This window comes from Pleurodeles waltl, chromosome 6 (genome assembly GCF_031143425.1).
Source record: "Pleurodeles waltl isolate 20211129_DDA chromosome 6, aPleWal1.hap1.20221129, whole genome shotgun sequence".
Taxonomy (NCBI): Eukaryota; Metazoa; Chordata; class Amphibia; order Caudata; family Salamandridae; genus Pleurodeles; species Pleurodeles waltl.
Window position 1 is genome coordinate 239,728,017 of NC_090445.1, and position 24,528 is coordinate 239,752,544.

Sequence of the window (24,528 nt, forward strand, 5' to 3'; positions counted from 1 at the left end):
CCACCCAGTGCAGGCTTTGTTACTGGCCTCAGAGTGACAAAGGCACTCTCCCCATGGGGCCAGCAACATGTCTCTAGTGTGGCAGGCTGCTGGAACTAGTCAGCCTACACAGACAGTCGGTTAAGTTTCAGGGGGCACCTCTAAGGTGCCCTCTGTGGTGTATTTTACAATAAAATGTACACTGGCATCAGTGTGCATTTATTGTGCTGAGAAGTTTGATACCAAACTTCCCAGTTTTCAGTGTAGCCATTATGGTGCTGTGGAGTTCGTGTAAGACGGACTCCCAGACCATATACTCTTATGGCTACCCTGCACTTACAATGTCCAAGGTTTTGTTTAGACACTGTAGGGGTACCATGCTCATGCACTGGTACCCTCACCTATGGTATAGTGCACCCTGCCTTAGGGCTGTAAGGCCTGCTAGAGGGGTGTCTTACCTATACTGCATAGGCAGTGAGAGGCTGGCATGGCACCCTGAGGGGAGTGCCATGTCGACTTACTCGTTTTGTTCTCACTAGCACACACAAGCTGGCAAGCAGTGTGTCTGTGCTGAGTGAGAGGTCTCCAGGGTGGCATAAGACATGCTGCAGCCCTTAGAGACCTTCCTGGGCATCAGGGCCCTTGGTACTAGAAGTACCAGTTACAAGGGACTTATCTGGATGCCAGGGTCTGCCAATTGTGGATACAAAAGTACAGGTTAGGGAAAGAACACTGGTGCTGGGGCCTGGTTAGCAGGCCTCAGCACACTTTCAATTGTAAACATAGCATCAGCAAAGGCAAAAAGTCAGGGGGCAACCATGCCAAGGAGGCATTTCCTTACACAACCCCCCCCCAAACGAAAGAGGATGAGACTAACCTTTCCCAAGAGAGTCTTCATTTTCTAAGTGGAAGAACCTGGAAAGGCCATCTGCATTGGCATGGGCAGTCCCAGGTCTGTGTTCCACTATAAAGTCCATTCCCTGTAGGGAGATGGACCACCTCAACAGTTTAGGATTTTCACCTTTCATTTGCATCAGCCATTTGAGAGGTCTGTGGTCAGTTTGAACTAGGAAGTGAGTCCCAAAGAGGTATGGTCTCAGCTTCTTCAGGGACCAAACCACAGCAAAGGCCTCCCTCTCAATGGCACTCCAACGCTGCTCCCTGGGGAGTAACCTCCTGCTAATGAAAGCAACAGGCTGGTCAAGGCCATCATCATTTGTTTGGGACAAAACTGCCCCTATCCCATGTTCAGAGGCATCAGTCTGCACAATGAACTGCTTAGAATAATCTGGAGCTTTTAGAACTGGTGCTGAGCACATTGCTTGTTTCAGGGTGTCAAAGGCCTGTTGGCATTCCACAGTCCAGTTCACTTTCTTGGGCATTTTCTTGGAGGTGAGTTCAGTGAGGGCTGTCACAATGGATCCATATCCCTTCACAAACCTCCTGTAATACCCAGTCAAGCCAAGGAATGCCCTGACTTGAGTCTGGGTTTTTGGAGCTACCCAGTCCAGAATAGTCTGGATCTTGGGTTGGAGTGGCTGAACTTGGCCTCCACCTACAAGGTGTCCCAAGTAAACCACAGTTCCCTGCCCTATCTGGCATTTGGATGCCTTGATAGAGAGGCCTGCAGATTGCAGGGCCTTCAAAACCTTCTTCAGGTGGACCAGGTGATCCTGCCAGGTGGAGCTAAAGACAGCAATATCATCAAGATAAGCTGTGCTAAAAGACTCCAAGCCAGCAAGGACTTGATTCACCAACCTTTGGAAGGTGGCAGGGGCATTCTTTAAACCAAAGGGCATCACAGTAAACTGATAATGCCCATCAGGTGTGGAGAATGCTGTTTTCTCTTTTGCTCCAGGTGCCATTTTTATTTGCCAGTACCCTGCTGTCAAGTCAAAGGTACTTAAGAATTTGGCAGCACCTAATTTATCTATGAGCTCATCAGCTCTAGGAATTGGATGAGCATCTGTCTTGGTGACGGAATTGAGCCCTCTGTAGTCCACACAAAACCTCATCTCTTTCTTTCCATCTTTGGTGTGAGGTTTGGGGACTAAGACCACTGGGCTAGCCCAGGGGCTGTCAGAGCGCTCAATGACTCCCAATTCCAGCATCTTGTGGACTTCCACCTTGATGCTTTCCTTAACATGGTCAGACTGTCTAAAGATTTTGTTTTTGACAGGCATGCTGTCTCCTGTGTCCACATCATGGGTACACAGGTGTGTCTGACCAGGGGTTAAGGAGAAGAGTTCAGGAAACTGTTGTAGGACTCTCCTGCAATCAGCTTGCTGTTGGCCAGAGAGGGTGTCTGAGTAGATCACTCCATCTACTGTGCCATCTTTTGGGTCTGATGACAGAAGATCAGGGAGAGGTTCACTCTCTGCCTCCTGATCCTCATCTGTTACCATCAACAGATTCACATCAGCCCTGTCATGGAAGAGCTTAAGGCGGTTCACATGGATCACCCTCTTGGGGCTCCTGCTTGTGCCCAGGTCCACCAGGTAGGTGACCTGACTCTTCCTTTCTAGCACTGGGTAAGGGCCACTCCATTTGTCCTGGAGTGCCCTGGGAGCCACAGGCTCCAGAACCCAGACTTTCTGCCCTGGTTGGAACTCAACCAGTGCAGCCTTTTGGTCATACCAAAACTTCTGGAGCTGTTGGCTGGCCTCAAGGTTTTTGGTTGCCTTTTCCATGTACTCTGCCATTCTAGAGCGAAGGCCAAGTACATAGTCCACTATGTCCTGTTTAGGCTCATGGAGAGGTCTCTCCCAGCCTTCTTTAACAAGGGCAAGTGGTCCCCTTACAGGATGACCAAACAGAAGTTCAAAGGGTGAGAATCCTACTCCCTTCTGTGGTACCTCCCTGTAAGCGAAAAGCAGACATGGCAAGAGGACATCCCATCTCCTTTTGAGTTTTTCTGGGAGCCCCATGATCATGCCTTTTAATGTCTTGTTGAATCTCTCAACTAAGCCATTAGTTTGTGGATGGTAGGGTGTAGTGAATTTATAGGTCACTCCACGCTCATTCCACATGTGCTTCAGGTATGCTGACATGAAGTTGGTACCTCTGTCAGACACCACCTCCTTAGGGAAACCCACTCTGGTAAAGATACCAATGAGGGCCTTGGCTACTGCAGGGGCAGTAGTCGACCTAAGGGGAATAGCTTCAGGATACCTGGTAGCATGATCCACTACTACCAGGATATACATATTTCCTGAGGCTGTGGGAGGTTCTAGTGGACCAACTATGTCCACACCCACTCTTTCAAAGGGAACCCCCACCACTGGAAGTGGAATGAGGGGGGCCTTTGGGTGCCCACCTGTCTTACCACTGGCTTGACAGGTGGGGCAGGAGAGGCAAAACTCCTTAACCATGTTGGACATATTGGGCCAGTAGAAGTGGTTGACTAGCCTCTCCCACGTCTTGGTTTGTCCCAAATGTCCAGCAAGGGGAATGTCATGGGCCAATGTTAGGATGAACTCTCTGAACAGCTGAGGCACTACCACTCTCCTAGTGGCACCAGGTTTGGGGTCTCTGGCCTCAGTGTACAGGAGTCCATCTTCCCAATAGACCCTATGTGTTCCATTTTTCTTGCCCTTGGACTCTTCAGCAGCTTGCTGCCTAAGGCCTTCAAGAGAGGGACAGGTTTCTTGTCCCTTACACAGCTCCTCCCTTGAGGGTCCCCCTGGGCCTAAGAGCTCAACCTGATAAGGTTCAAGCTCCAAAGGCTCAGTTCCCTCAGAGGGCAGAACTTCTTCCTGAGAAGAGAGGTTCCCTTTCTTTGGCTGTGTTGCAGTTGGTTTCCCAACCGACTTTCCTTTCCTCTTGGTAGGCTGGGCCATTCTTCCAGACTCCAGCTCTACTTGTTCACCCTGTGCCTTGCATTGTGCTCTTGTTTTCACACACACCAGTTCAGGGATACTCAGCATTGCTGCATGGGTTTTTAGTTCTACCTCAGCCCATGCTGAGGACTCCAGGTCATTTCCAAGCAGACAATCCACTGGGATATTTGAGGAGACCACCACCTGTTTCAGGCCATTGACCCCTCCCCATTCTAAAGTAACCATTGCCATGGGATGTACTTTTCTCTGATTGTCAGCGTTGGTGACTGTGTAAGTTTTTCCAGTCAGGTATTGGCCAGGGGAAACCAGTTTCTCTGTCACCATGGTGACACTGGCACCTGTATCCCTCAGGCCCTCTATTCTAGTCCCATTAATTAAGAGTTGCTGTCTGTATTTTTGCATGTTAGGCGGCCAGACAGCTAGTGTGGCTAAATCCACCCCACCCTCAGAAACTAGAGTAGCTTCAGTGTGGTCCCTGATTTGCTCTGGGCACACTGTTGATCCCACTTGGAGACTAGCCATACCAGTGTTACCTGGATGGGAGTTTGGAGTGGAACCTTTCTTGGGACAGGCCTTGTCTCCAGTTTGGTGTCCATGCTGTTTACAGCTATGACACCAGGCCTTTTTGGGATCAAAGTTTTTACCCTTGTACCCATTGTTTTGTGAAGAGGCTCTGGGCCCACCCTCCTGTGCAGGTTTTTGGGGGCCTGTAGAAGACTCTTTACTATTTTTAGTTTTGGTTGTCTCATCACCCTTCCCCTGGGGAGTCTTTGTGACCCCTTTCTTTTGGTCACCCCCTGTTGAAGTCTTGGACACCCTTGTCTTGACCCAATGGTCCGCCTTCTTTCCCAATTCTTGGGGAGAAATTGGTCCTAGGTCTACCAGATGCTGATGCAGTTTATCATTGAAACAATTACTCAATAGGTGTTCTTTCACAAACAAATTGTACAGCCCATCATAATTACTTACACCACTGCCTTGAATCCAACCATCTAGTGTTTTCACTGAGTAGTCAACAAAGTCAACCCAGGTCTGGCTCGAGGATTTTTGAGCCCCCCTGAATCTAATCCTATACTCCTCAGTGGAGAATCCAAAGCCCTCAATCAGGGTACCCTTCATGAGGTCATAAGATTCTGCATCTTTTCCAGAGAGTGTGAGGAGTCTATCCCTACACTTTCCTGTGAACATTTCCCAAAGGAGAGCACCCCAGTGAGATCTGTTCACTTTTCTGGTTACACAAGCCCTCTCAAAAGCTGTGAACCATTTGGTGATGTCATCACCATCTTCATATTTAGTTACAATCCCTTTAGGGATTTTCAACATGTCAGGAGAATCTCTGACCCTATTTATGTTGCTGCCACCATTGATGGGTCCTAGGCCCATCTCTTGTCTTTCCCTCTCTATGGCTAGGATCTGCCTTTCCAAAGCCAATCTTTTGGCCATCCTGGCTAACTGGATGTCCTCTTCACTGGAGTTATCCTCAGTGATTTCAGAGGTGTTGGTCTCTCCTGTGAGGGAACCAGCATCTCTGACTATTATTTTTGGAGTCAGGGTTTGAGGGACCCTGTTCTCCCTAGATAGGACTGGTAGGGGGGAATTTTCCTCCAAGTCACTATCCTCTTCCTCTGAGTTGCCACCCTCAGAGGGGTTCGCCTTTTCAAACTCTGCCAAAAGCTCCTGGAGCTGTATTTTGGTAGGTTTGGGGCCCATTGTTATTTTCTTTATTTTACAGAGTGACCTTAGCTCCCTCATCTTAAGATGGAGGTAAGGTGTGGTGTCGAGTTCCACCACAGTCACATCTGTGCTAGACATTTTGCTTCTAAAAGTTGGAATACTTTTTAAGAATCTACAACTGGTTCTAGAATCTAATTCAAACTTTTACAAACTTTTAAACTCTAAAAGAAATGCTAAACAGGATCTAACACAAGGCCCTAGCAGGTCTTTTAAGAATTTAGAAAACTTTTCAAATTGCAAAAATCAATTTCTAATGACAATTTTGGAATTTGTCGTGTGATCAGGTATTGGCTGAGTAGTCCAGCAAATGCAAAGTCTTGTACCCCACCGCTGATCCACCAATGTAGGAAGTTGGCTCTGTATGTGCTATTTCAAAGTAAGGAATAGCATGCACAGAGTCCAAGGGTTCCCCTTAGAGGTAAAATAGTGGTAAAAATAGATAATACTAATGCTCTATTTTGTGGTAGTGTGGTCGAGCAGTAGGCTTATCCAAGGAGTAGTGTTAAGCATTTGTTGTACATACACATAGACAATAAATGAGGTACACACACTCAGAAACAAATCCAGCCAATAGGTTTTTATATAGAAAAATATCTTTTCTTAGTTTATTTTAAGAACCACAGGTTCAAATTCTACATGTAATATCTCATTCGAAAGGTATTGCAGGTAAGTACTTTAGGAACTTTAAATCATAAAAATTGCATGTATACTTTACAAGTTATTGACAAATAGCTGTTTTAAAAGTGGACACAGTGCAATTTTCACAGTTCCTAGGGGAGGTAAGTATTTGTTAGGTTAACCAGGTAAGTAAGACACTTACAGGGCTTAGTTCTTGGTCCAAGGTAGCCCACCGTTGGGGGTTCAGAGCCACCCCAAAGTCACCACACCAGCAGCTCAGGGCCGGTCAGGTGCAGAGTTCCAAGTGGTGCCCAAAACGCATAGGCTAGAATGGAGAGAAGGGGGTGCCCCGGTTCCGGTCTGCTTGCAGGTAAGTACCCGCGTCTTCGGAGGGCAGACCAGGGGGGTTTTGTAGGGCACCGGGGGGGACACAAGCCCACACAGAAATTTCACCCTCAGCAGCGCGGGGGCGGCCGGGTGCAGTGTAGAAACAAGCGTCGGGTTGGTAATGGAAGTCAATGGGAGATCTAGGGATCTCTTCAGCGCTGCAGGCAGGCAAGGGGGGGGTTCCTCGGGGAAACCTCCACTTGGTCAAGGGAGAGGGACTCCTGGGGGTCACTCCTCCAGTGAAAGTTCGGTCCTTCGGGTCCTGGGGGCTGCAGGTGCAGGGTCTCTCCCAGGTGTCGGGACTTAGGATTCAAAGAGTCGCGGTCAGGGGAAGCCTCGGGATTCCCTCTGCAGGCGGCGCTGTGGGGGCTCAGGGGGGACAGGTTTTTGTACTCACAGTCTTAGAGTAGTCCTGGGGTCCCTCCTGAGGTGTTGGATCGCCACCAGCCGAGTCGGGGTCGCCGGGTGCAGTGTTGCAAGTCTCACGCCTTTTGCGGGGAGCTTGCAGGGTTCTTTAAAGCTGCTGGAAACAAAGTTGCAGCTTTTCTTGGAGCAGGTCCGCTGTCCTCGGGAGTTTCTTGTCTTTTCGAAGCAGGGGCAGTCCTCAGAGGATGTCGAGGTCGCTGGTCCCTTTGGAAGGCGTCGCTGGAGCAGGATCTTTGGAAGGCAGGAGACAGGCCGGTGAGTTTCTGGAGCCAAGGCATTTGTCGTCTTCTGGTCTTCCTCTGCAGGGGTTTTTCAGCTAGGCAGTCCTTCTTCTTGTAGTTGCAGGAATCTAATTTTCTAGGGTTCAGGGTAGCCCTTAAATACTAAATTTAAGGGCGTGTTTAGGTCTGGGGGGTTAGTAGCCAATGGCTACTAGCCCTGAGCGTGGGTACACCCTCTTTGTGCCTCCTCCCAAGGGGAGGGGGTCACAGTCCTAACCCTATTGGGGGAATCCTCCATCTGCAAGATGGAGGATTTCTAAAAGTTAGAGTCACTTCAGCTCAGGACACCTTAGGGGCTGTCCTGACTGGCCAGTGACTCCTCCTTGTTGCTTTCTTTGTTCCCTCCAGCCTTGCCGCCAAAAGTGGGGGCCGTGGCCGGAGGGGGCGGGCAACTCCATGAAGCTGGAGTGCCCTGCTGGGCTGTGACAAAGGGGTGAGCCTTTGAGGCTCACCGCCAGGTGTCACAGCTCCTGCCTGGGGGAGGTGTTAGCATCTCCACCCAGTGCAGGCTTTGTTACTGGCCTCAGAGTGACAAAGGCACTCTCCCCATGGGGCCAGCAACATGTCTCTAGTGTGGCAGGCTGCTGGAACTAGTCAGCCTACACAGACAGTCGGTTAAGTTTCAGGGGGCACCTCTAAGGTGCCCTCTGTGGTGTATTTTACAATAAAATGTACACTGGCATCAGTGTGCATTTATTGTGCTGAGAAGTTTGATACCAAACTTCCCAGTTTTCAGTGTAGCCATTATGGTGCTGTGGAGTTCGTGTTTGACAGACTCCCAGACCATATACTCTTATGGCTACCCTGCACTTACAATGTCCAAGGTTTTGTTTAGACACTGTAGGGGTACCATGCTCATGCACTGGTACCCTCACCTATGGTATAGTGCACCCTGCCTTAGGGCTGTAAGGCCTGCTAGAGGGGTGTCTTACCTATACTGCATAGGCAGTGAGAGGCTGGCATGGCACCCTGAGGGGAGTGCCATGTCGACTTACTCGTTTTGTTCTCACTAGCACACACAAGCTGGCAAGCAGTGTGTCTGTGCTGAGTGAGAGGTCTCCAGGGTGGCATAAGACATGCTGCAGCCCTTAGAGACCTTCCTGGGCATCAGGGCCCTTGGTACTAGAAGTACCAGTTACAAGGGACTTATCTGGATGCCAGGGTCTGCCAATTGTGGATACAAAAGTACAGGTTAGGGAAAGAACACTGGTGCTGGGGCCTGGTTAGCAGGCCTCAGCACACTTTCAATTGTAAACATAGCATCAGCAAAGGCAAGAAGTCAGGGGGCAACCATGCCAAGGAGGCATTTCCTTACACATGGAGAATACATGGCAACACTGGATCTAAAAGAAGCGTACTTCCATATACCGATCCATCCATCTCACAGAAAATACCTCAGATTTGTCATACAGGGCAAACATTATCAATTCAAGGTACTGCCCTTCGGGATAACAACAGCACCCAGAGTATTTACAAAATGTCCTGCTGTAGTAGCAGCTCATATAAGGAGACATCACATGCACGATTAGCTAATGAAAGCCAACACTCGACACCAGTGTCAAAATAACACACTGTATGTAATAGATACCCTACACAGTTTAGGCTTCTCTATAAATTACCAAAAATCTCACTTCCAACCATCCCAACTAGAACAATACTTGGGAGCAACACTCAACACACAAAAAGCAATTGCCACTCCAAGCCCACAGAGAGTTCAATCATTTCAAACTATGGTGTCAAACATACAACCAAATCACCAGTACACAGTCAGATTTGTCATGAAGCTCCTAGGCATGATGGCATCATGCATCGCTATTGTCCCAAACGCACGGCTACACATGCAGCCTTTACAGCAGTGCCTAGCAAAACAATGGACGCAGGCACAGGGTCAACTTCAGGATCTAGTGTTGATAGACCGCCAAACACACTTTTAGCTTCAATAGTGGAACCCTGTAAATTTAAACAAAGGGCGGCCATTTCAAGACCCAGTGCCTCACGCCATTCTCACAACAGATGCTTCGATGATTGGGTGGGGAGCACACCTCAACAATCACAATATACAAGGACAATGGGACAATCAACAAAAACAACTACACATAAATCACTTAGAACTGCTAGCGGTCTCCCCAGCACTAAAAGCCTTTCAACCCCTTCTAGTCCACAAACACATTCTTGTCAAGACAGACAATATGACAACAATGTACTATTTAAACAAACAAGGGTGGGGACACATTCGTCACAACTATGCCTCCTAGCACAAAATAGTTGGCATTGGGCAATTCACAACAACATTCGCCTGAAAGCGCAATGTATACCAGGCATTCACAATCAGTTAGCCTACAATCTCAGTCGAGATCACCAGCAAACTCACGAGTGGGAAATACATCCCCAGATTCTACAAGAATACTTTTACCGCTGGGGAACACCAGACATAGATCTGTTCGCAACAAAACAAAACGCAAAATGCCAAAACTTCGCATCCAGGTACCCACACCCTCAGTCCAAGGGCAATGCTCTATGGATCAATTGGTCAGGGATATTTGCTTACGCTTTTCCCCCCTCTCCCACTCATTCCTTTCTTAGTCAACAAACTGAGTCAAAACAAACTCAAACTAATACTCATAGCACCAATGTGGGCTCGCCAACCGTGGTACACCACACAGTTGGACTTCTCAGTAGTACCTCACATCAAACTCCCAAACAGACCAGATCTGTTAACACAACACAAACAACAGATCAGACACCCCAATCCAGCATCGCTCAACATAGCAATCTGTCTCCTGAAGTCTTAGAATTTGGCTAGCTAAACCTTCCAAATGAGTGTATGGAAGTCATTAAACAGGCAAGAAAACCGACAACAAGGCATTGTTATGCTAATAAATGGAAAAGGTTTGTTTTCTACTGCCAAGCAAACCAAATCACACCGTTAGATGCCTCCATACAAAACATTGTGAGTTATTTACTACACCTACAAAAAGCAAATCTCGCTTTATCTTCCATCAAAATTCATCTCACTGCAATCTCTGCTTACCTGCAGATTAAACATACAAAGTCACTTTTTAGAATCCCAGTTATTAAAGCCTTTATGGAAGGACTAAAAAGGATCGTACCTTCAAGAACCCCACCAGTACCCTCGTGGAATCTTGATATTGTACTTACACGACTCATGGGCCCACCTTGTGAACCCATGCATTCTTGCCAAATCCAATTCTTAACTTGGAAGGTAGCATTTCTAGTAGCAATCACTTCACTACGAAGAGTTAGCGAAATACAGGCGTTCACTATCGAAGAACCATTTATACAAGTACACAAACATAAAGTGGTTCTCTGCACAAATCCAAAATTTCTGCCAAAAGTAATTTCACCGTTTCATCTAAACCAAACTGTAGAGCTCCCAGTCTTCTTCCCACAGCCAGACTCAGTAGCAAAAAGAGCACTGCATACATTAGACATAAAAAAGAGCACTAATGTATTACATAGACAGAACAAAACCATTTTGTAAAACTAAGCAATTGTTCGTTGCTTTCCAAAAACCCCATGCTGGTAACCCTATGTCCAAACAGGGCATAGCCGGATCGATAGTCAAATGCATACAAACCTGTTACCTCAAAGCTAAAAGAGAGTTACCCATTACACCAAAGGCACACTCCACTAGAAAGAAAGGAGCAACAATGGCCTTTCTAGGTAACATACCAATGACAGATTTGTAAGGCAGATACTTGGTCTACACCTCATATGTTTACCAAACACTACTGTGTAGATGTGTTAGCAACATAACAAGCCACAGTAGGACAGTCTGTACTAAGAACATTATTTCAAATGACTTCAACTCCTACAGGCTGACCACCACTTTGGGGAGGATTACTGCTTTGTAGTCTATGCACAGCATGTGTATCTGCAGCTACACATGCCATCGAACGGAAAATGTCACTTACCTAGTGTACATCTGTTCGTGGCATGTTCCGCTGCAGATTCACTTGCGCCCTCCCACCTCCCCGGGAGCCAGTAGCTGTTTAAGTTGCAATTAAAATTGTATATATGTAAATAAACATTCCTTTAGCACAAACTATGTACATACATATCTATTCTATTGCATGGACATCTTTAGTATTCTCATTCTACCACTCCTACCTCACCCTATGCGGTAAAACAATCTAAGATGGAGTCGATGCCCATGCGCAATGGAGCCGAAAGACTCGAAAAGACTTCTTCGAAGAAAAACAACTTGTAACACTCCGAGCCCAACACGAGATGGCAGGAACAGTGCACAGCATGTGAATCTGCAACGGAACATGCCACGAACAGATGTACATTGGGTAAGTGACATTTTCCATATGTATCTGAAGAAACTGAGAGATTATTGAGTATTTTTTTTTATGTATTCTTTGTTACCCACCATCCTCTAAAGATACTTAAGTTACCTACAATACTGCTTGGTATTCTGATTCAAGCATATGAATCTATGAAAGATCCAATACTGGATAACTGCAGTTACAGTTAAGTAACTTATTTTCTTCCTTGGTCATGACAGATGTGGGGCTGGAACAAAGTGGTGTGGTTTTGGAACCCGCTTTCATGCACATTTTCCAAATTGGGGATATGGATGCATTGTTTCAGTTTGTTCACTTTCAGATGCAATGTACAGGCTACCCTCTAAGCACAGCTTCTGTGAATGACAGCAGTGTGGCTGGCTCCAAGGAGAAGTATCCACAACATGGGCACACTGAAGTATGAGTTCTGTGCACTTGGCTGCCTCCAGCTTCCTAAAGCAGTAATTGGAGACAGACAAAAGAACAGGCCCTGCCCAGAAACGTACTTCCCTTTAGTAACAGAAACTACAGACCCACTCCATCTAACAAATGCTAAAATGGTTCTCATAGAATTTCTAAAAGGAGCCCTCTCTCCATCATTCTCATTTCAGTGTTTGGGTCTCCACACTTGAGCAAACAGGAAAGTGGAATGCAGGCATTACACTTCAACTGTCTGGAGAAGCTGACTTCACCCTCCATTTTAGGCTACGCTAAACCAGGATCATCCAAAATAGATCCCACTGGCCTCAGTATTTTGACTGATACAAGACATAGAGTCCTGCTACCATACATGTGCTCTACACACACTGCATATACATGCACACTTGACACAGACATGGAATGTCAGTGCAAAGTCTTAGGTTTCACATGACAAGCGGGGTCCTTGGACTAACTCTCACTGACAAAGAGAGAAATGTCTGTTAACATCTGTAAATTCACAAATCTGGTTTGCTGCAGCCAGCACTTTACTTCATGTACCCAGGTCAAGGCTAGAGGTCCATTGCCCAATAAGAAGGCCTCTCACGATCAAAGCCTTGGTGCATTCCTCAAGGTCACAGGACAAGCCCTGGAATTTGTGTTTTCAGGGACAGATGTAGGGCTATTTACCTGCTCTTTATTAGCATGGTCAAAATAAAAGTCAAGACACCAGTATCTAGTGCAGTCGAGCAATCGGGCAAGAGTTCACACCCATTTTCTATGAAGGGGACATTCTTGTCCCAACACACAGCATGACTATTTTTTAAGGCCTCAGTCAGAACTTAGATGGCATAACCACAGATCTCCTACTAGCAGTTGTTAGACAGTAGGACTATGCTAGTCACTCTGATTGTACAGACTGAGGCTTTATACACCAGCAGTACCCTACAGGCCCAGATCATGGTCCAAAGTTTATACAGCAAAAATAACTTTTACAACACTCTGGTCATACATATCGTTGTAGTCCATGGGCCACATAATGGGTGACCGAGCATGTCAACAGCTGTTATTGCAATAGCCCTCATCATCCTTTACCCATTAACACTACCCAATCCAAATGAGAGTGGCCTCTCCCAAGTTGATTGATTATGCCACATATGGGTCTAGCTCAGCAAAGCCAAGTATAAAGCTAGGCTTTGGTGCTGGCAGGGGAAAAGATAAGTCTTATTGTGAGTGACATATCACATTGCACCCTTGAAGCTCTGCTTCTTGCTTTTGTTTGTTTCCTGTCTTGCTGTGTATGCCATGACCTGCTGCTGACTGCGGTGCGTGATGGTACAGAGGGACAAGGAAGTATCGTAACAGGATTGGGACAGAATTTAATTGGTCACATAATGTTTGTAAGAGGTGACAGTTGCAGCTGTGCAGCAATTACACTGCCATTCGTGCTAGTGCATCAAATCAGGCTCCACTGCAAAACCAGTCATAGTGAAATCATGGTAGATGAAGAAGGATGAAGCATGCATTTGATCCCCTGATCACAGTTCCTTTAAATCCCAGGTTTTAAAAATCACTTTACTTCCTAGTATTGCACATTTTGCACATGTAAACATAATTGCCGTTTCAGAATGAAAACAGACATTACTTCAAAAGGCCATACTGAAGTTAATATTGCAGGACTCAAGATGTCTGGCTGACCTATCATGACAGGCAGAGCACTTATGACGCTTATCGAAAAGTATACATGTTATTTTGCATGTTGTCTTAAAATTGAAATAATAGCTTTTGGACAGTACTTGATACTGCTCTTCTACTCTTCTATTGCTTCTAAGTTGTGTAAAACATTAATGTTACTGTCACCCATGGTAATTTATATGTTTTGTCCACGCCTACCACAGGGTGTAGGAAATGTAGAAAAGGTTCCCCTGGACAACTCTACCTACTTTGGGAATTGTCTAAATTGGAAAAGTTGTTGCCCACACTAAACTTTAACTCTGAGGGCTGGGGGGTGGGGGGAAGTGTACTGAGGCAACCTAGTATCCTCCCACATCTAGCACTAAAGTATTGTACCCACAAGAAACCCATAGGCAGGTGTCTGGTAGGACAATAGCAGAGCCCTTGAGAAACCTGACACAGCATGCACAATAATTGTCTTGGCATCCTTTGGTCTCTCCTTACAAGGGTGTTCAAGAGTTATATGTAAACCCAAAGTAGGAAAACTGGTAGGATAACAATAGAGTCCTTCAGCAACCAGACAGTGGATCCATATGAATTGTCTTGCCATCCTGTTCTCTCTTCTTTCAAGTGAGCCCCAAATGTTATATGTGACCTCAGCAGACCTGTCATGCTGGTTCTGAAAGTCAGGATTTGACTCTGTAGTATCAAACAAATTATGCCCACAGCCCCTACCCTGCACATTCAGAGGAGTCATCTCTGTCCATTAAAGTCAACCTTCTGTTTGTTTCTGGGGGACATTTCACACCTATTTAAGGCTAATTACTATCTGGGAATTGCTAGAAAGCCAATGCAGTTTAACCTCCAGTACTTTCAGGCTGGTAAATGGTAGCTTTCTAAAAGTTCCTTTTCCTCAATATTTATTAGAAATTTGACTGTCATTAAATTTGATTTATAGTAACTATTAAAAATAGTGGTTTAATTATTTTTCTAGCTGGGATTTTAATCTGTACTCTTTAGAAAGAGGTTTAGAAGACAAGTTCTGTCTTGAGTCAGAAACCAGGCAAGATACAAAGGTTGGATGCAGAGTGATCAGGAACTGCTTTATGATCACTGTCTCCCTAATCACACCTCTGCTTCACCATATCTTTGTTGGTTCTACTACTTGCTATTCTGAACGGAAACTATGAATTTGAAATTGATTAATGAAGCAAAAGAATGCGTCAAATCTGGCCTCTTAAAGTAGTGGATAAAGATGTAAAAATTAAACTGACCTCATGCATTTGCTTGAAATATATCTGTAGTACTCCTGGCTTGGTGGAGATCACTGGTATATAGTTAACTGGAGGAGAGGTCTCTAGATGGACAAAACGTCCAGTAGAAACTCGCAAGATATTTTTTGTATGCTTTGTAACAAGTGTTTGTCCCTAGCAGCTACTAAGTAGTAGGTTTATACACTGAGGGGCTTATTTACATGCCCCTTGCGCCGCCGGTGCATCACTTTTTACCTGGGAAAAATGTGGTGCGCCGGCGCAAGGCAATATCCTATCCGATATAAATGCCCCACCACATCTATGTTGTGCCCTATTGGTTTCAGCAGTATTTCTGTGCCTTTAGAAGGATCCTTGATTTAACCTCTGCAGCGATTGACAGGGCTCAGATAGTCTTGTGCAGTGCCGGACATATGGCCTGTATTATACTGAGAATGGCTTCACAGGTTACGGCAGGCTCCGCACTGCAGGAAACAGAGAGCTTGCCGCTTACATGGTTCAGATGTCGGGCAATTCCTAGAAGATTGCAAAGTTCTGAACATATTTTCTGTATCTTTATGCAACATAAGTGTCCAGTAATCTATCTGTTTCTAACTTCTTTTTCTGTTTTTTTTTTGTTTTTTTAGCACAAGAAAGCAGTTTTTCAAAATCGAGTAAGTATATATTAAAATAAATAGCTATTCATCACTATATTGGTGTGAAAAAATATTCTTACACATACAGATTCTAAAAGTACTTGCTGCCATAAATGACAGTCGAAGCTTTTTCACATGCCGGCAGACCTAAACAAAAGTGGATGCACTTGCCAGCGACTTGTCTACAAACTCTGAGCTGAGTCAGGAGGAGGCGCTCCTAGTCAGGGAGTAGGTGTTGGCAGAGCTCTCAGGGTTTCTGACTCTGAAACAGTAAGAGATTCTGTTTGGTTTACAAAATAAATGTGAAATAGCAGTACTGTGGGGTTCCCTGTATAGGGTCAACTGCAAGCCAGGAAAGGACCAAGTTGCATTGGTAGATTTCGAGCAGGGTTCCGGGTTCTATATAGCAGCTGTGGGGTGAATTAAAGTTGGTTTATTGGGTTTATCAGAGCCTTGTAGGATTTTTGTTTCTGTATTTATCATGATCCTCATGTACTATGGTAGTAGCCACGCAGTGTTTATTTGCATAGTATTTCATTACGGTGTCATTTGAAGTGAAAAACATTAACAACAGTTAAAAAAAAAAGCGTTAACACGTTGCAGAACACAGCTCTCTTGTCCCCCTGTAAAAATAACTGGATAGAGTCTGTAATTTGAACTCTGAATGGCACCCAGTAAATCCAAGAATAACAGGTGAGGTTGGTCATGCTTTTGGGTACTGCATGTCGGAACAGAAGTCTTGAGCTGTGTGCGTTCTGGCACTGCAATCCATAGCCACCGATCTCACTCTTAGAGCATTGCACACATTCGGAGTGTGGCACATGGTCCATCGGGTTAACAATGCAATGCATTTGAAGAACTTTGTATTTCCTACCTTTCTGGCACTGGACTCTTAACATCTGACGTTAATTGTAAACATGGAACTTCTGAAATGATTTCACGAAGCTTAAAGTCCCACATTGACGTCTCTGGTCCCTTTCTTAGGGTCCTGGAACAATTAAAAGCTTCCTTGCTGAAGTCGCTCTGTTGTAAGGTGGGAGGCAATTTTTTGCATGGCAGATGATGATACATAGAATCAGGCTTTTAACATCAGTTTCAATGTGTCGACAGGGGGCTGAGACCCTGCATGTCTGCTCTGTTATATTATAACAGGAAGCCATGGCTGGTCTAAGAAGGAAGTCCCGCCTTCCAGTGTAGCATAGGATGCAATATCAAGCTACTATTCAATATGTTACACTCCCTAGGCCATAAAAAAAGAATTGAGAGCTGGACATGCTCTGTGAACATGAATTGCTAGAATGTTTTACTCTCTTCTGAACTCTGACATTTTCTACTTTTTCCTAGGCCTCCCAGACAACACGACAGCCATAGCTGTGGTGGTCTTATCCACGGTAGCACTGTGTGCAGTGATCGCCATTGCCGTCTACCTTTACAGGCGGCGGAAGAGCCTAGAACGGGGGGCCTTTGAGAGTGCCCGATACAGCAGGACCACATCCGATCCAGGCGAAGCTGTAGAGAAGAACATCCTGGTATCGGACATGGAAATGAACGAGCAGCAGGACTAGAAAAATGGCTTTCAACAGAAGGACTGGTCCTTGGGACAAGACAATTAACATCTGGGGCATGCGGGCAGCTACAAGCAACAAGAGAAGCCTCACAATGATGATTACCTGCATGTGCCCTGGACCATCCAGGAGAAGTACATTCTTTGCTAGTTAGGAAGGTTTCAACGCTCCAGACAAACTAGAGACCCTGGAAATGGAACCTATATCTTAACCAGCTGAAAGGACTATCTGTGGAAAAAGGATTGGTCTTCTTAAAGAAAGATGGCCTTTCTAAAAATCAAATTCATCTCCCATCAGTTAGATGCTTTGTACTGGACCAAAGGTTTCATGTCCTATAAATTGGATACATGGTACTGGAACAAAAAATGAATCCCTCAAGGTATATGAAGTTTTGAAGAATTGCCTTATGTGAATCACATGAGGATATTACTACCAAATGAGAGAAATGATCTTTGATTTATTGAGTATTCTCGTGGTGTAAAGGATTTATCTTTCATTTGATAGTCAGAAGAACTGCAAGATTAATCTCACTAAAAAAATCGGTTCTGTAGGTTACCCATCATGAGCTGAGCTGATAAATACCTTTCCCATGTCCATGGATTTGTGTCCAGGGCAATGCATTGAGGCTGGTACTCTTTGCTGACTCTTAGCAGCGGTCCGAACATTTGCTGAGCACAGAGCACCTCAGCCTTGCAAGTATCTCCAATGCTGTGAGTATACCTCGGCAGGGCTACTTTCTAAGATCATGCTTTAGAGATGTTTGCACTATCAGGCTATGCAGTCTCAGGCTATTCTTCTTAAATGTGTTCACTTTCAGGGTTTACTGCGGATGTGTGCATGATCAACCTCAGCTTCTGAATTGTGTGCAGCCTCAGAGTCGGCTTCAAAATGAGTGCATGCTCAAAAGTGGGTACTTTATGGCTTCTGAAATGTGTGTGAGCTTTTACGCTGTTATGTCCAAATGTGTGCAAGATCAGTGTTTGCTTCTGAAGTCTTTGGGTCAGATTAAAAAATGTGTGCACGCATATGATTTTTAAGTTTGCACAATTTCATGGCCTGTTTCTGGAGCCATCTCTGGCAGGTGTGCAGTGATGGTTATATTTCTGTATGCCAAATCTTCTATGCAGTAAAGTCGGTTGGTGTGTATTTCTGTTTTGGTTGAGTTTGGCCTTGAATCCCAGGTACATATTAGGTTCTGTACGGGCTGTCTTATTAATAAATACGTAATGAGCCCTATGTAGCGGAAACTATCTGGTTTACGTCACATCATTCATTCATAGTAGTAGCGTCCTCAGGGAAAAAATGTTGTAGACTGAGCAGCCCTGTTGTGCACGTCAATGTTGTGGTCTATGGATCAACACAATTGGTTTCATTGAGAACTGTACCACTTTGGACTATTCATGGAACTCTTATCGTGGTAAACCATACAGCTTTGCGAAACCCCTGGGCAAAATGCACTGCACAGGGTGTCGGCTACAAAATCTCTTCTAATATTGGAATTACCTACCTTGGAGAAATAAAGTATGTTATAGAACCAGATGATTTTATCTACAGAGCAGTATTAAGGAAGAACATAAAAAAGGGTACTATGTACCTGGGAATCAAGGGCTGCTCAATTTCCGTTTATTCACATTGCTACCGAAGTGTGTCCACATTCAGGCTACAGTCTGATACTGAATTGTGTGCACAAATAAGGCCTGATTCTGAAAGGTGTGCACTCTCAGACTGTGATTCTGATGTGTGCACTTTTACGTGCTTCTTTAAAATGTAAGAGCTATTATGCAATGCTCATAAAATTGTGCGCTGTCAGGGTTGCTTTTCAAATGCACACAGACTGAGGCTGTACTCTGCTAGTATAGTGTGAGATGAGACTGAGGAAGGTCTCTTTAGTACTAAATGTTATAGTGATTTTTTCCAATTGTTTTATTGAGGCTGTGATATAATTTGGTAGTAAAACTGGCCTTACACAGAGGCATTATTTGGGCAAAACAAGCTATTTGAGTAAGATGGTGCGCCATTGTGGTGGCAACCATGTACTTTTATGACCTGTATCATGCTTAGACAGCTCTCTACTAATATGTTTACTTTTTGACTTGATAAAGTTTCTTAAAACAATATTTTTAATCCATAATTCTCTCTCCAAAATATTGCTTCAGCTGCTTCTGGTTACACAGCTGGGAAATAAGAAAAATTCCTATGTCACTCTCAAATCTCTATAAAAATCACAGTTCCTATCAGAAGTCCCGGAGAAAAGATTCCCCTCATCTTGGCACCAGCCAGATAAAAAATGAACAAAAAATCGAATTTCGGACTTTTCGCCTTCAGTGGTGCTTGCGTTAGGGCAGTTTAGGATTACGTTGGACAAAAGCCACAATATGCGAACTTGTATTTATCAAATGTGAGGCTTTTTCTCACTTTGACCCCTCAAACTCTGTAATACCTCGGAACTGCCACCAGGAGACGGTAGTTGTAAACTGCTGTAGGTTTCCAATCACTTTTGTTGTTATTTTGTCCTGCCTAATCTTTCTTGCCTTTCATTGAGAGAACCATGCCTGTAGAAGTGCGGGACCAACATGTCTTCCTGTTTAGGAGCGGGCCATCAATCCATGTGAAAATATAAGGACCACATTCAAATATTATACTGTCTCCATCACTGCCACTAGAGCTTTACCAGTAAGCTACGAGAAAACATCGTTCTTCGGGATTGAAAACTATTCTCTCTTAATTATTTCAAAAGTGCCACACTAGTCCAGTATGTTAACACAGAACATTCTTTAACTTTGCGTTTTAATGAAAATTAGAAACTAGGGTTTTATATATGTAAGATGTTTTGTGGGTTTGCTTTCTGGGTCGTTTGCTCCTGGGTTGTACATATTATGAATATTGGGCCCTATTTACAAAGGTAAACTTAGACGTTTGGTCTAAATTTATACCAAACGTTTAAGTTTGCCTTTGTGAATCGGGTCCGTAGTTCCCTTTCGCAGTTAAGAAGTGCAGGCTTTATGGTACGGGAAGATCATTCGCTCCATAATTCTTCTTCACTAGGCATTCGCTGGGTGATTTTAGTGCATGCTTTCAGCTCTGCCCATAAAAACAGAAAGCGATTGTTTTCACTCCTTTTTTAACATTTCTTCAGCTCTAGTCCTTCTCTCTGGTCCCATTTCATCTCCTGAAGCTTTGTAACCCTCTGTCAGCGTATGCATATCAGGAGGAAGCCTTCAGCGCTGCATCTCCAGCTCACTGAACTTGGAGCCTGGGTCATCAGATTCCAGGGGCCATTTTAGCACAGCCTGAGACTAGTTGTTTGAGCAAATACCAACTCAAACGTTTCAGCCATAATATAATTCTGTGCTTCTTCGCTTGAGTATATTAGCAGCGTGCCATTTTAGGATGATATTTGATTATATCTGGGTTAATCCAGCAGGCTGGATACGCCCATCACACCAACCATTAAAATGAACATTTTGTATACACAAGTCAAGGTTTTATTGTGGTTTCACAGTGCAGCTCTTACGGCAGTATTTGCCAAACACTCCAAGATGGCTGCCATGCTTTGTACAGGCGGGGCTCACTGTGCTTTAGTATTTCTATTGCCACGTGGCCACCAGATACACCAAGGGACTTCCTCTTATGGAAACGGCTTGTTTTTTTGCTACAGTATTGGGTCGCACTGATGTTGCCCAACAGGTATTTCTTGTGGGAATTAGTTTGCGATAGATAGAAGAAACAAGACTATATTATACTTTAAAAAAAAAATCATTTCAGGGCTGTATTCCTCGTTTGCCTTGGAAAAAGATAAACAACAATAGTGAAATCGAGATTAAGAAAAGTCACTACTTGCTTCTGCTGCCCTTTAAAATGCATGTTTAGTATACTTTATAACTATATTTGCTCACACAGATCTTGGGGGAGGGGTGAAGTGAGTTTTTATTTGCATCAGTATTGTGTGAATGAACGTGTGAAAATGAAGGCAGCTGACGGTGCCTTCTCAAGTTTCAGTGTTAGGGTGTCTTTGATTTGTGCAATAAATAAGTATGTTTGGGCTGCAAAGAATACACAGATGAATGTGATTGGATACGACCTCTTTGCCAATGTAAAAGCCCTTTGCCCAGTCTCTGGAATTATAGTGGGTGCTTCTGCAGGCTAACATACACCAATGGAACATAACTCTATTTGGGGACAGTGGGCAAGGCAGACTTGAAAGTCTTTATTAGAAGGCTCTGCACTTTCTGATTGGCAGATTACCCATAGTAGCTTTCCTACAATGAAGGATACTTTGTTAACTTAAAAGTTTCATGTTAGGCTCCTGTTACAATCTCAACAGCTTTCCCAGTGGGTAAGAGGGATTCGGTTAACACACGATCTTGATGGATCCACATAGAGCAGGAAGTCCAACTAGGAATATTCCAAGTCTACTTTTATGTGATGTGTTTCTTTAGTGTAGTAAATAAAAAGTTTTATTTTTAACAGCTATGTTTTCTCAGTAAACGCGTAATATAAATGCCATTAAAGGTACGCATATATTGTCCCATTACTTTGCATATATCTGTATTTGTCCTCCAACAGCATCATTATAGGAATTCGCTCTCATGGTGACAGAGTGTAGCATTTATGCTGCTCTGAAAATAGCACTGGACTGGATAAATGTGCCATGTCTGTTATCCTAGTAACTGATACTGATGAGCGGGCCCATCTTTCAGATGACGAGGCTTTTGCCCCCATTATCTGCCTACATACACTTTAATGGAATCACTCATTCCTAGCAGCCAGTACTGATGATGTTTCAAAAGCTGCTCCTTATTGCCCAAGGGATTAAATATTGACTATTGTTCCAATCATCTGATAATCATTGAAGGCACAAAAGGTGATGGTCGAATGTAGATAGAAAAAGGATAATTCATGTGTGTGCATGACATGCGTCTTGTGCCATCAACCAACCCCTATACTGCATATGTCCTGTGAAATGCATGTATGTGGTATGTTTCTCTATTCATTTCAAATCCATAAACCTGGAGGCGTTTCCAAGATTTCTTTCACTAAGTATTTCTCTGCACTTTGATGTGTTTTGACATCACTTGTGCTTCTTTCAATTTCATCTGCTCAAAAGAAAATTTGCAGTGATGGTGGTCTGTTTGTGTTACTGTGTAATGATTTGTGCCATAATCACACTCAGGGCTCCAGATACGACAAGGACCTGCCATTTGTATTAGGTCTAGGTTTGGAAGCCTTAGCAGTCAAACTGATCTATTGCTTGCAACATAGATCAAGTGAACTTTTGGTCCACTCCTTTCAATGATTGGCATTCTTAGACCACCCTCTTTCAGTCACTGGCTTGCGATTTTGTCAGTCATACCTTGGCTCAGCCCAGTGGAGTATTAATCTCTCTTCTAATGCTATTGGCTGTTTGGGCATCTCCTTCTGCCTCCACTAGAGTGCATGCATTGAACTAAAACTAAAGTAAGCTAGTAAACTCTGTCCACTCCTGCTGGCTCTCTCCCGCACTTGTGTTTCATTTGAATGTGCTAATGCTACATGCTATATATATTTCCTGCAAGACGGAAATAAAGTTATACAGAACTTGCACCTGTCTTCCACTTGCATCTCTCACCTGATTTTTCAGAAGAGTCGCATTAGCAATATCATGCAATAGAGTGAACCTTTGCTTTTCTTGCTATCATTTCTGAAGAGTTCTTTAAGGTAACCAAAATATGTATTTTTATTTTTAATGGGAAGAAAGTATGGTTTACAGTGAAAGTATCCATATTATATTATTCAGGCATATTTCTACTGGCCTTCAAACCAAAATGTAGATATAGTGACATCAAAATAGTCTCTCAAGTTCCAAAAGTAAAGAGTGAAATGCATTCACATCTGGAAAATACACGTCTTATATATGGACTCTGACCATGGCAGCGTATGAAGTGCATCGATATGCTGATATGCAGCTCTCAAATTCTGCCAATGTAAAAGTGTCATTCTAAATGATTGATAAACATAGTTCTGGCAAAACTGCCGTCTCCTCCCATACTATAAGTAGTGCTGTGTGTCAGTGTGAATGATGCATTGCTCGTAAATTGATTACTTTATATCTTAGCATCTAAATCAATTGAATGAGGTTGTGTTTTTAAATACGTTTCATTTGGTTTTATTGGAATTATCAACGCTGTTTACACGTTAAAAAAAATAGTAAACAAGATATTTGAGACGAAACACTAATTCATCTCTAAAACAATTATAATTCTTATGCAAGAATAATTGTACTAGAGGTGAACTCATCTTCATGAGAGTGGTATCAGTTGGTATCATCAGTGCTGTACTCCATTCCAGATTATCTACACCACTAAATACAGCTACTCCATCCCATAGGGACTTTTGTACTATTATAGCCCAGAAAAGAATGACCAATGCCGCCCATCCTCAAGACATTCCATTCACAAGACTCCTCACTGTTCATTGACAATCTTTGTTATTTCTGCCATAAAGATGTGAACATTGCTTTGTAATGCTTTTCGCCATGTTGCCTCAAAAGTGAAATGTGTCGGTGAGAGCTTTGATGCTGATCCATTCTTTCATGCTTTCGAGAAATGTTTACTGAATTAAATAAAGATTGAGTACAACCAACATGTTGGGTAAATTTATTGCAAGTTTCGCTGTGGCCTTGTGAACTAACTGCTGGGTAATCCTGATTTACCAATAGCAGGGATTAAATGTCCCAAGGGAACACTGCGGGGGAGGAGTGCATCACCTGTGTGTTTTGGCTTCAAAAAGTAGCGAAAATGTCCCAGTAAATTTCTGACAAAAAAGTGGAAATGCTGATTCCAGCATGGTTTCCCCATTTCAGCTGCAAAACTTGGAATGACAGTGAAATGATGGGAATACCACGTGGTATACATTCGCTGTTAAACGTCTTGGGAAGACTGCCAGATTTTGTTAAAGCCATTTATGGTTTTATATCCAGAAAAATTACTTAGCTTCCACAAATGAAGTGTTGCTGTGAGGCAACTGAAACGGTCCAGCTACCAGGCTAGCCATGTTAATATAAATCTGAAGGGTCCATTTTACATAAATAGTGCAGTATTACAGAAAACATACACAAAATGATGGAACTGACACCCTTCAAAACCGTCCTCAGTGTCCCTGACTACCACCTGGTGTGTACACTTCATCTGTCTCCCAACCACAACAACAATGCATGCAAGGTTTTCCTGGCCTTCCGTTCTAAGAAGACTCTTCGATATCAGCATGAGAAATGGTGGGCACATCCTAAAACGTAAAGGCAGACTGATAACCTGTGGGACGACTATGATGTCGATCCCCCTGGGAGCCAGACTTGGATCACTATCCAGCTAGGTCATCACCCACAGAGGACTCAACCACCTACCATGAGTTCAT

At 44.0% G+C, this 24,528-nt stretch overlaps 1 protein-coding gene across 2 annotated transcripts in view; it reads left to right on the forward strand.

Moving 5' to 3' along the window:
- Positions 1-24,528, forward strand: part of MRC2 (mannose receptor C-type 2) — a 761,492-nt gene that overhangs the window by 710,099 nt on the left and 26,865 nt on the right. Inside the window, exons 29-30 of one of the 2 annotated variants that reach the window (XM_069237989.1) lie at positions 15,563-15,589; positions 16,916-23,757. In XM_069237989.1, the coding sequence (XP_069094090.1) occupies positions 15,563-15,589; positions 16,916-17,136 (248 nt within the window). In that variant the 3' untranslated portion in view covers positions 17,137-23,757. Of the gene's footprint in view, positions 1-15,562; positions 15,590-16,915; positions 23,758-24,528 lie in introns of those variants that run through there. The other variant, XM_069237988.1, reaches the window with a different exon arrangement.